Genomic DNA, 13,293 nt, shown 5'->3' with positions numbered 1-13,293 from the left:
GTATTCTAGGGCCCTTTGAAACAACAAATAGCATATTTTTCATGTAATAAAATGGAAGAGTTTCATTAGTTAAGATTTTGTTTTTCAAGAGCACAAATGGTTATACTGTATATGGAGGAAAAAGACTTACTCTGTTTGTTGAGATTACAGAATTTTTATACTTTTAACCCTTCTCGTCAATCCTTATATTCAGAAGCGATTATTGGAAGCCATGGAGACATGTAACCACTCCCTCAAAAAAGAAGAGAGGAAAAGAAACCAACATAGTGAGTGCCTAATGTGCTGGTATGATAGAGACACAGAGTTTATCTATCCTTCTCCATGGCCGGAAAAGTTCCCTGCCATAGAACGGTGTTGTACAAGGTAATGTTACTTGGTAATTTTTCAACAACAAAAGAGTCCTCCTAACACAAGGGTGCGAGAAGTAGGGGAGAGGGAGCTTTGAATATCTGTTTGGAGAATTAGCAAATAGTCTATGACAGTTATAGTCAATTGATAATCAGTGAGTCACATCTAACTTGCCAAGGATCTAAGGATCTCTCACACTTGTGTCTATAATTCTCTACTTTGGTCAGATTCTGCATTTCTCTTTCCTTCTTCTATTAAAAGCGTTTGAATTTTTTCTCTCTAATGTATATCCCTGCATTTTGTCTCCCTCGAATGGATATGTGAATTTTTGTTTTCATTGTCAATGTCTCTGCTCCCAGCATTATTTGATAATGCTGTGACATTGATGATTATACCCCCCAGCCACCCAACTAGAAAGACGGAAATAAGAAATAAAGAGCTCCATTTTTTTCTCTTCATTACTTCCTTGTTTTTTCTTATCTCTCACCTTCCCTGCAGATAATCTACCTAGATGGCAATTCAGTGGCAAATAAAGTAAACATCTCTCAGTTACAACTTTTCCTTTTGTTAAAGGAAAGAGAAGGATAAAATAGGCATTATAAAATGTTTATTTTCCATCCTGGGTTTTGGAACATGGAGGATATAGAGATTTGTGTTACGTGTCATATTTTCTCTTAAAACTTATATATACAGTTTTGTTTTAGATTAATGGGGAAGATCTCAACTTAGTAATCTACAGGGATGATTGTGTCTAGACCAATAACAGTGGAGAGGCTGGTTATCTGCTTGTGTTTTCTTCATCTGGAACTTATTGTCATTCTCTTCTTTAAAAACAAGGATGAACCTTATGAAATATTCAAGGGAAAGTTTAAAAACTGTAATTGTTTGTAATGTATTAATTTTAAATTAAATACCTTGATTTATTTTCTAGGTATAAAATAATATCGTTAGATGCTTGGCGTGTAGACATAAACAAAAACAAAATAACCAGAGTTGACCAGAAGGCATTATATTTCTGTGGATTTCCTACTCTGAAACACATCAAACACAAAGTCAGTGGCTATTTAATTCAGAATTTTTTCACTTCTATGAAGTGTGAAGTGATTGTGGAGAAAGAATTAAAATTAAATTCTTTGAATTTTTTTAAAGTTTTTTTTGAAGAAAAGTGGCGTTCAAGTATTCCAGCAAAGCAGTCGTGGAGAAAACATGATGTTGGAAATCTTAGTGGATGCAGAATCAGATGAACTTGTAAGTATTTTATTTATCATTCATTTATTAGATGCTTATAATGTATTAAACTATAACTGCTGAGATGTTTATCAAGGAGGTATTATATGTTATAACTCTAGAAATTTGGAGCCTAAATAAGGATAAAGCAAAGAAACATTCATACAAATTAGATAATAGTTCAAGAACCTGTATCATTGTGACACAATGAATATGCAAATTTTCTAGAAATTTTAAAAAGGAGACAAGCTATGTAAACCAAAAGTTAAGTATAGACTTGTAAATGAGAATAGGCTTGAGCTGAGTGGTGAAAAAACAGGTTAGGACAAAGAAAAGGAGGGGAAGGCATTCTAGTAGAAAGAAATACCATGAGCCAGTCATTTCAGTAAAAAATGTGATATATTATTGTTTTTAACCTTTTTGTGTGTCTGAACTATTTCTTAACACTTATTTTTTTCTTTAGAATAAATGTGATGTATTTGAGTAGAAGGAATAAATAAGCCTTATTGAAGCCGAGGATTTGTGTTTGGAAATAGTAGAAGATAAGGGTGAAAAATCAGATTGAGGCTAGATTATGGAGAACCTTGAGTACCAAGCTAAGGCGTTTGGACTTATTTTCCCATGACCATTATCTTGAAATTGGTATTTTCATAAAGATTAATTTGGTGGCAGTATAATAAACTAAATTGCACAAAAGAGAAATTGAAGAAAGCGGGAAAGCTTGTAGATATAGCATCAGGTGATAGAGACATAAACTGTGGAAGTAGCGATAGATCTAGATGAACAATATGAAGTAAAACTGATAGGTTTCATTATTTGATCAAATACAGGGGGTGAAAAGAGAAACTATTAATAGTAAATGTGACTGAGATATCCCTGCTAATTAACTTAAAAAACAAAAAACTGTAGTTTACTGGACTAGTTAAAAGTTAAAACAGGGGAGTTGATGGTTTAGGGGGACGAAACGATGAATAATGATGGAATTTTAAGGTGACACTAGGATGTTTAACTGGAACTGCCTTGCCAGCCTTTCTTAACCAGTGTTCCACAAGATGTATAAGCCTTAATGCCCTAAGTCATTCATTGCAAGCAATACATTAACTTCTGTGCTTGTAGAACAGTAGGAGCTATGTACCATCCTTGAGAGAATAGAGAAAGTAGACATATTTTGTGTTCTCTGATTCAGGTGAAAAACCTGTTTAGAAAGGCTGTTTACGGCTGGACACGGTGGCTTATGTCTGTAATCCCAGCACTTTGGGAGGCTGAGGCGGGCAGATCATCTGAGATGAGGAATTGAAGACAAGCCTGACCAACATGGTGAAACCCCGTCTCTACTGAAAATACAAAAATTAGCCGGGCGTGGTGGTGGGCGCCTGTAATCCCAGCTTCTTGGGAGGCTGAGGCAGGAGAATTGCTTGAACCCAGGAGGTGGAGGTTGCAGTGAGCCAAAATTGCGCCATTGCACTCCAGCCTGGGTGACGAGAGCAAAACTCCATCTCAAAAAAGAAAAAAGAAAGGCTGTTTATGTACAGTTAAATACCTGGAGATAGAGCTTAGAGAGAGATAAGGATATTCAAGTTGTCGACAGAGAATTGATCACTTTGAGGTTCATTTCCCTGAAGACAAGGTACATTGAGTGTTCATGGTCTCAGCATAAAGAAATACCCACAGTTATAAATGGTGGTGAGGGAGCTGATAGAAATACAGAGGTAAGAAAGAATGATTCCAAAGTTAAATAGTACCACAGAAACATAGAGCAGAGGATGTAGGCTGCATAAATCTGAAGAAGAATAAAAACTCAAATAAGATCTGTGAATTTGTCTATTAGAACATCAATGTTGATCTTTGAAAATTCCATTTCAGTAGATTGGTGGAAGCAGAATTTCAGTTCCTGAGAACTAGGCTAAGATTGGGTAGACGGGAAGTAAAGGTATCAAGTATTAAGCCCTTGGTCAATAAGTTATTTATTTATTTGTTTGTTTGTTTGTTTGTTTGTTTGATGGAGTCTCACTCTGTTGCCTAGGCTAGAGTGCAGTGGCACAATCTTGGCTCACTGCAACCTCCGCCTCCCGGGTTCAAGCTATTCTCCTGCATCAGCCTCCCGAGTAGCTGGGATTACAGGCACCCCCCCACCACGCCTGACTAATTTTTGTAGTTTTAGTAGAGTCAGGGTTTCACAACGTTGGCCAAGCTGGTCTCGAGCTCCCAACCTCAGGTAATCCACCTGCCTGGGCCTCCCAAAGTGCTGGGATGACAGGTGTGAGCCACCATGCCTGACCAAGAAGTTTATCATTGAAAGGGATGCCAGAAGCATAACTATAAATAAGAGAAGATGCAGCCGATGAATCCGATGAATCAAAATCCCTACCAAAGAAATGAGGGAGAGCTAATGGAGAAAGGAGGTTTTAAAGGCAGTGTAGAGGGAAAGGATGTTTATCATGACAGGACCCCATGTGACTTAATAAGGAATTTCACCTGGGGCTTAAATAAAAGGATTAATCTGGGAAAGGAAGACAACTGTTTCTTCAAAAACTAAAGGAAAGAGTGGGAGAATGAAATTAGAATTAGATATATAGAAGGGAAAAGGATAACTGAGGGAGTCTAGTTTTAATGTTAAAACTGTTTTGTTTATCAGAATATGTGTTCTATTGTTTTGTATGTTCAAAGTTAGAAATGTCTAAATATCAAAATAAAAGTTACCCCAAAAAAGCCTAAAAATAGTTATCTGTAATTATTAAAATAAATTATTAATAATGATTAAGGATAATAAACAGAAAAAAGATGAATGAACATTTGTATTTAAACTTCAGTTTCTATTGCAAAATTATTGCTGTCCAGCCAATATGGTTAAATTGAATTGGATAATATAGTTTCTTTTTTTCTTTTTTCTTTTTTTTTTTTTTTTTTTGAGGCAGAGTCTCACTCTTTCACCCAGGCTGAAGTGCAGTGGCACGATCTTGGCTCACTGCAACCTCTGCTGCCCAGGAGCGATTCTCCTGCCTCAGCCTCCTGACTAGCTGGAATTATAAGCACCTGTCAGTTACCCTGCCTGGCTAATTTTGTGTGTGTGTGTGTGTGTGTGTGTGTGTGTGTTTTTAGTAGAGACCGGGTTTCACCGTCTTGGCCAGGCTGGTCTTGAACTTCTAACTTTGTGATCCACCTGCCTTGGCCTCCCAAAGTACTGGGAGTACCGGCGTGAGCTGCAGCGCCCCCGGCCTACAGTTTCTTAAAACTAAAATTTTTTACTTAAAATATTATTTCCTACAGTATATTTGTAGAGTATTTTATGGTTTATGAAAGCTTTCATGTATATGATTTTCTTTTATCCTCAACGTTGTAAGGTAGATGTTATTCCTATTCCTCATAAAAGAAAACTGAGACTCAGTGGGATTAAATGATATGCCAAAGATTATTCTATAGCTGAAAAAGTGGTAGAACCCAAATTTGGACCTGTGTCTCCTGATTTTAAGTCTAATATTCTTTTTTCATCACACCAGCTATAAACTGAAATGAGATTGTATTTCTTAGATCCTGTTTTAAATAATTGACTACGTAATATGAAACAGTGAATAGTTCTTTTCTAGATATTTCTGCTGTTCTTTTTACTTTTCCCAGTTACCATAAAAAAATAAGCAAGATAATTAGAATGATAGAGTTTTACACCTGGATGAAAGATGGAATTTTGTAAAGCAACTCATCCAACTTGTTCATTTTATTTATTTATTTTTGAGATGGAGTCTTGCTCTGTTGCCTAGCCTGGAGTACAGTGGCGCAATCTCACCTCACTGCAACCTCCACCTCCCAGATTCAAGCGATTCTGCTGTCTCAGCCTCCGGGTAGCTGGGACTATGGCGTATGCCACCTCGCCTGGCTAATTTTTGTAATTTTAGTAGAGACAGGATTTCATCATGTTTGCCAAGCTGGTCTTGACCATCTGGGATTACAGGTGTGAGTCACTGCACCCAGCCCCAGCTTGTTTATTTTAGAATTTAAAAAACTTAAATGGAGATTGGAAAATTTTGCCTATGTAAAGTTTTCTCTTAGACCCGAAATCATGAATGAACTTTTTTGCTTTTACTTTAAGACCATAGAAAATGTAGCTTCATCAGTGCTCGGAAAATCTGTCTTTGTTAATTGGCCTCACCTTGAGGAAGCTAGAGTTGTGGCTGTATCAGATGGAGAAACTAAGTAAGTAAGATTTGATTTATAATTTTTCTAACATATATTTGCTTTGTTACTTTGATGGCTTTTATTGATTCATTTTTTTAACTGACAAAATTATATTAAGAACATTTACACGCTATACCAAAAATGAAAGTCTAATGACACCACTTGAAGTTCAAACACTATTGACAGTTTATTGTACCTCTCTTGAAACGTTTTAGATGCCTATGTTATTTTTTCCCCTTTTAATTGCTTGGAAGTTTTGTATCCTAATTCTTTTCTGGAAGTGGTTATCATTATATCACTTAGCAAGTATATTTCTCTTTTAGTCATTCATATAAATTTTATCTTGATTTCTTATATTTTATTTTTCATATGGCTAGAATTTTCTGAAATAATTTTTTTTCAGAGAAGATGGGTAGATATTATGGTTTTTTATTTTGAGTTATTACACATCAAAAATGTTTTGTTTTTTTTTAATTCACACATAGGTTTCGAATTTTGGAGGCCCAGTTTCTTTTCCTTTTCTCTTAGAGCTCTGCATACATCTCTCCATTTATGTAGTGTTGATGAGAAGTCAGTGCCAGTATGGTTTTTTCCTTTATTGGCATCTGCTTTTGTATATGAAATCTTGAGGGTTTTTTTAATCGGAATTTAATTCCTCTACCTTTCTGATGTAGTCCAATTTATTAATTTTTTTATGCTTTTGATTTCATGTCTAAGAGCTCTTATTCCAGCCCTAGATCCTGAAGAGTTTCTTTGAAAAGTTTTATAGGTTTACCTCATTTTACATGAAATCAGTAATCCATTTTGAATTAATTTTTGTATAAGGTATAAGGGGTAGATCTACTTTCATATATTTGTGTATGAATATTCAGTTGCTCCAACATCATTTGTTGAAAAGACTGTGCTTCCTCCATGTCTTTTTTTATGCCAATGACACATTAACACATTGGCTTGATTACCATGTTGTAAGTCTTAATTAACATCAGGTAGTGTGATTCCTTCAACTTTACTTTTTTTTTTTTTTCCAGAATTGTTTTAGCTATTTTAGGTCCTTTCCCTTTCCATATAAATTTTATAATTCTCCTCTATCTCCAAAAAATCTTGGAGGGATTTTTATAGGAATTGTATTAAACCTATAGATCAATTTGGGGAGATTTAACTAAGTTGAATATTCTGATCCATGAACACAATTGATCCATGAACAATCAAAGAAATCTTTGATTTCTCTCTCAGTGTTTGGTTTTTTTTTTGTCATACTGATCAGGTACATGTTTTGTTAGACTTATACCTGAGTATGTAATTTTTCTTGGAGTGAGTATGAATGGTATTATGTTTTAAATTTGTTTCCCCTGCTAGTATATAAAAATACAGTTGATTTCTTATGTTGATTTTATATCTTAGAATATTTTTTTCTTTTCTATTTTATTTTTAGAGTTCAGGACAGCCAGTTATTTTGTAGAATTCTAGATTTACCCTGTTGTTTCCTTTTAGTGTCATTTAACTTTGTCCTCTATCCCACATATTTCCTGTAAGTTGGAAGTTAGGGTTAGTAGCTTAATTAGATTCAGGTTAAACTTTTTTGGGGAAAATACTTTATAGGGGCCAGGTGTGATGGCTCACACCTGTAATCGCAGCACTTCGGGAGGCCAAGGTGGGAGGATCTCTTGAGGCCAGGAGTTCAAGACCAGCCTGGGCATCATAGTGAGACTCTGTCTCTATGAAAAAATAAAAACATTAGCTAGGCATAGTGGTGTGCACCTGTAGTCCTAGCTGCTCAAGAGACTGAGGCAAGAGGATTGTTTGAGCCCAGAAGTTTGAGGCTGTAGCGAGCTATGATCACTCCATTGTATTCCAGCTTGGGTGACAGAATGAGACCCCGTCTCTTTAAAAAAAACAAAAAAACAAAAAAACTTTATAGATAATAATGCATACTTCTTATTGAATTTGTATTTTTTAACTCTTTAAAAATGTTTATTTTTATTATATGTTTAGTTTCTTAAAGAGAAAAAAATAATATGCTTTTTTTTTTTTAATTTAATTGAGGTGGAGTCTCGCTCTGTCGCCCAGGCTGGAGTACAGTGGCGCGATCTCGGCTCACTGCAAGCTCCACCTCCCAGGTTCACGCCATTCTCCTGCCTCAGCCTCCCGAGTAGCTGGGACTGTGCCGCCACCACGTCTGGCAATTTTTTTTGTATTTTTAGCAGAGACGGGGTTTCACCATGTTAGCCAGGATGGTCTCAATCTCCTGACCTTGTGATCCGCCTGCCTCGGCCTCCCAAAGTGCTGTGATTACAGGCGTGAGCCACCGCGCCCGGCCTAATAATATGCTTTTAAATTTTATTGACTGACTGACTGACTGGGAGAGACAGGGTCTTGCTCTGTTGGCCCGAGTGCAGTGGCAATCATAGCTCACTGCAACCTCAAACTTCTGGGCTCTAGTGATCCTCTCATCTTAGCTTCCCGAGTATCTGAGACTACAGATATGTGTTACCGTACCTGGCATAGTTTTTTATTTTTCTCTGTAGAGACACTGTCTCAATATGTTGCCAGGTTGGTCTTGAATTTCTGGCCTCAAGCAATCCTCACATCTCGGCCTCCCAAAATGCTATGATCTGCATGAGCCCCCGCACCCAACCTTAACACTTTTTGATACATAATAATTGTACATATTTGTAGAATACATGTGATATTTTGATCATGTATATAACATGTAATTTTCAAATTATCCATTACCTCAAACACTTATCATTTCTTTGTGTTGGGAACATTTTCAATCTCTTCTAGCTATTTTCAAATATAGGACATTAAATTGTTAACTATAGTCAACCTACTGTTGCTACAGGACACTGGAACTTATTCCTTCTATCTAACTTTGTACTAACCAGCTTATCTTCTTCCTCTATACTTCCCATGCTTTTAAAATTTGAATGAAATTAAGCCCTCGTTCTGCAATTTATATTATAGTTTATAAAAAGAATTATAATTATTTTAGTTCTGTAATTTACATAACAGTTGTGGGATTTTTTGCTATTATACCATGTGAAAAAAAAAAATTTCATTTGGAAGACTCACACTGCTAGAACTCTATATTAAACCAGAACATTTTGGTTATATAGTTTTTATTTTAACTTTTAAGGTTTTACTTGGAAGAACCTCCAGGAACACAGAAGCTTTATTCAGGAAGAACTGCCCCACCATCTAAAGTGGTTCATCTTGGAGATAAAGAACAATCTAACTGGGCAAAGGAAGTGCAAGGAATTTCAGAACAGTGAGTATCGTTAAAAGTATTTAATATCATAGAACTAAAATCCACTTTAATGTACTTATTCTCTAACTTATTTTCCACTTAACATAGTAGTTACTCGGAATACTAATTACACCTTCATCCTGTGTTTGAAAGAAAGTAATGAGTTCTAGTTTAAAATGATGTCTGATTAGCCGTAGTTACAGCCTTGCCCAGTTTGTCACTGACATACTTAATGAAGTATAGAAAAAAATGACAAACTCATGTAATACTAGGAATAACACTTAATGTATTGACTGATTTTGAGAGCGATTTTCACTAACTGTATAAGGCCATTGAATTGTTTGGCCACCTGTAAGTCATGAAAATTGGAAGAAAAACCCTCTTTTTTTCCTCATCTCCCGTTCCCCATTCCCTTTACTCTCTTCCACCCAAGCCCTGTATTCCCCAGGGCTTAGAATGCAGCCAAACTGAGATGCTAACCCACCTTGGAATGCTGGTTTTCAGTATCATCAGAATGTTTTATGTCCCATGATCCCACACCAGCAGCATCTCTCTTTTGCCATCCAAACACAAGAATTCCCAAAACAAAAGCAGAATATGAGAGGCTGGCATTGGCACGTGAAATGTTGTTTTAAATGTTTATCCATAGCCTTCCTATCCATGGATAAGCTTTTGGAGAATTCAAGGATACTCCATCTAATTTTGGGGCTAATACCAGGCCACAGTATCCTTATTCAAAGATGAGTAAACCGGGAAAATGTTCAAAGACCATGAAAAACCATCAACACCAAAGGAGATAAACAGCTCTTGAGAGGTAGAACATATTTTTGCCTCCCAACGGTGTAAATTAGATACCCCATCATAGTTTACATCATTCTAAACTGTCTTTTGTAGCATATAAATAAAACCATAATAATAAACTTACTTGTATGATTAATTTAATAACTCTTTCTTTAGATACTATGCATCATAAGGGTAGAGAGCATATCTGTTTTTGTTACCTCTTTATTCTAATTTATTGGTTAGTGCCTGTGTACTCAGTAATTGTTAATTTGAATGAATAGATAATGTTTTAGTCAAGACTCCTTTAATTGGAAAAAAAATCATTCAAAGTACTTCAGATAAAGTGTTTAGTCATTTGTTTATATATGTAACATTGATATGTGAGTGTCAATGTATTGATACCTACTATAATACAGTAGTATGCATTGTAATGAATAAAAACACATAATGAATAATAATGAATAAAAACACACAGTTCCTATTCTTATGATATTTACAACTGCTGCGTGGGAGACAACTATGATAATTGTTCTTGAAGGAGTAGTGCTCTGAGACCATTTGACTTAGCTAGGGAGGAATTTGTCTTAGTTAGTCAGGGACAGTTTCCCAAGGAAGTGTTGATTAAATTGATATCTGAATGCTGACTGGGAGTTAGGCAAGGAATGAAAAGGAAGTGTTTCATGATGAGGGAAGACTTACATGAAAAGCCCTATGGCAGGAGGAAAAGCAGCGTGTATTGAGGAAGATTTGGCAACAAAGACAAAAGAAAGTGGCAACCTCAGAAGTAGGAGAACAGCTAGAAGAGGGTTGTATCATGTAAACCAAAGGAAAAGATTATTTCAAGAATAAGGTAATAAACCACGCCATATATTTTGAAGAGATTTAGCAAGAGCTATGTTGATTAAGCCATGGAGCTGAAAGCCAAACTGGATTGGGTAAAGGAATGATTGAGAGTTGCAGAAGTGGAGACACAGTAGAAATTGACAACTTCTTCAAAAAGTTTAGCTATGAGGGAGAGACCAAGAGATCTTGACCTTTTATCTGTTGTTCCCCTTCTGAATGAGCTTGAACTTCTATGAGGTTCAGCAAAAGACAGAGAGAACCATCAATGCAGAAGACTGCTAGAGATGATAACAATGTATACACGTTCACTCGAGAATAGTTTCTAGTGCCTACCAATTCAGCCTGTCTTGTTTAACTTTTGTCAACCAACTTGGGTAGACAAGGCTATGTGGATTCCTGAGCACTTAGATTTATTTTTATTTTATTCTGGTCACCATTTTCTTAGACTGCTTTTCTTTGCTACCATATTCCCCCCAATATCATCTCACTTTTTGTCCCTCCCTTTCATGCCTCCCTAGCTCTTCCATCTTCCAAGGTGAAATTCACAAGATCACTGTTGCTCTGCCCCTGAGTGTTTACTTATTTGTGATCTTTGCACATTAGAATGTTAGTAGCATAAGATGAGGATTCCATGTCTCTAACAATAGGAGTGATCCTTATGCAAACCATTTGGCTCTATGACTTTTACAGCAAGAATGTAGAACCTATTATCTCGTATCTCCATGTATCTTAACTAAGATACATTCTACCAAGTTGAGTATATTCTTTTCCTATAAACATACACATGAAATATTTCCATAAGTACCAAATCATGTAGTTTTATTTTTAGAAACCTCTAAGCACATATGACGTACCTAATAAATTTCTGTATACTTGTGTAACAAATTTTTTTTCTGATGAAAATCACCAGTAGGAAATAGCTAAAGAAGGATATATAATTGAGTAGAGCTGGGTTTTGGTTTATTCAGAGAGATTTAATCGTGTGTAAAAACAATGAGAAGGAGCAGAGATAAAACAATAAATTCTAAGATGGAAGGAGATGGATTCTTAAACAGGACATAAGATAACTCCTCTGTTTTAACAGTATGGGAAGCAAATATAAGTTGGTTTGTGTGTTTGGCATGGGGAAAGCTGAGGAGCTCTCATTTGATTCTATTTTCTTTGTAAAGTAGATGCCGAGTTTAGCTATTGAGGATGGCTGGAGGAAAAGGAAGGTTGGTCATAAGTTGGGAGTAGAGTGAAGGAGGTTTGAAAATAGTTATTCAGGGAAATAGAAGAGTATCAGTTGATCAGGAAAATGTGGTAGAATGGTAAGCAGTATTGAGGATCCTTTTTGAAGTTGGAGTCATGATTTATAACAAAACATTCTATCTTGTGTTTTGGGATAGAAGTGAGTTCACCAGTCACAGCCTTAGAAAAAACAGATGGCTGGATTTACTCAGCACTGGATTTTGCCACATGAGCACAATGAAGAGACAAAGAGGCAAGGAAGTTTAGAATACTGGCAAGAATGTTACTGAAGTGGTGGATGGTGGAATCTAAGTGGGATAGAGGGAGAAGTGAAGAAAGTAGAGGGTTAATAGTCTGGGAAGCCGGGCACAGTGGCTCATGCCTGTAATCTCAGCACTTGGGGAGGCCAAGATGGGCAGATCTCTTGAGGTCAGGAGTTCAAGACCAGCCTGCCCAACATGGCGAAACACCATCTCTTCTAAAAATACAAAAATTAGTTGGGCATGGCAGCGCCCGCCTGTAGTCCCAACTACTTTGGAGGCTGAGGCTGGAGAATCACTTGAACCTGGGAGGCAGAGGTTGCAGTGAGCCAAGATCACACCACTGCACTCCAGCCTGGGCAACAGAGCAACACTCTGTCTCAAAAAAAAAAAAAAAGAAAGTCTGGGAGAAGATAGAAAGTTCAGTGGTTTGGAAATCCCAGATAAAATTGAACAAAGTAGTTGAACGTGCAAGTTGGATGAAGAGGAAGTTATCAGACAGTAAGATATTTGTGTTAGTGATTTCAGAGGTTGGATAGTTATAGATAATGTCAAAAACCAAGTCATAGCCATTGGAAATTGCTGGCTTAGGTGAAATGAAGGAGGTTATTGGAGATAAAGAGGTTATGAAAATGAATTACTGTGGTGATGGGTAGATCATACATGTAGACATTGACATAAGAATAGAATGGGAAGTGGAGGGTAGTTTACTACTAGAGATTTTGAGGTCTCAATGGGCTGTAAGGAGAACACCAAAACACTCTCCTACCCCTGAGGGTGCATGGTATGAAAACAAACAACTACCATTTGATAGGGAAGTGGTGGAACCTTCAGATAAGGAGGTAGAAATTGAGGATAAAATGGAGTGAAAAGATTTAGGAATGGGAGAAGACATGGAAAAGGGTTCGTGAAGGAAGTACTTTATGGGCATCATGGAGGAAGTGATGCACATAGAGGATAATTTGGAGGACAGTTCCAACACCCTACACCTCTATCAAGCAAGAGATTGATCAGCATTAAAAGTATGGTTATTGGCTGGACACAGTGGCTCACACTTGTAATCCCAGCACTTTAGGAGGCCAATTCGGGTGGTTCACCTGAGGTAAGGAGTTCAAGACCAGCCTGGCCAACACGACAAAACCCTGTCTCTACTAAAAATACAAAGATTAGATGGGTCCGGGTGTG

The 13,293-nt window shown here is 36.7% G+C and overlaps 1 protein-coding gene across 1 annotated transcript in view; it reads left to right on the top strand.

Annotated features, from left to right (window-relative positions):
- Positions 1–150: 150 nt before the first annotated feature.
- The window catches only part of LOC105555639 (5'-3' exoribonuclease 1), a gene marked incomplete at its 5' end in the record, with an annotated part of 100,615 nt that continues 87,472 nt past the window's right edge, over positions 151–13,293 (top strand). The window contains 5 exons of the mRNA XM_012002666.1: positions 151–363; positions 1,280–1,400; positions 1,498–1,596; positions 5,660–5,763; positions 8,882–9,013. Of these exons, the coding sequence (XP_011858056.1) occupies positions 151–363; positions 1,280–1,400; positions 1,498–1,596; positions 5,660–5,763; positions 8,882–9,013 (669 nt within the window). The remainder of the gene's footprint in view (positions 364–1,279; positions 1,401–1,497; positions 1,597–5,659; positions 5,764–8,881; positions 9,014–13,293) is intronic.

This window comes from Mandrillus leucophaeus, unplaced genomic scaffold, assembly GCF_000951045.1.
Source record: "Mandrillus leucophaeus isolate KB7577 unplaced genomic scaffold, Mleu.le_1.0 Scaffold693, whole genome shotgun sequence".
Taxonomy (NCBI): Eukaryota; Metazoa; Chordata; class Mammalia; order Primates; family Cercopithecidae; genus Mandrillus; species Mandrillus leucophaeus.
This window is presented reverse-complemented; position numbering and strand designations above follow the sequence as displayed.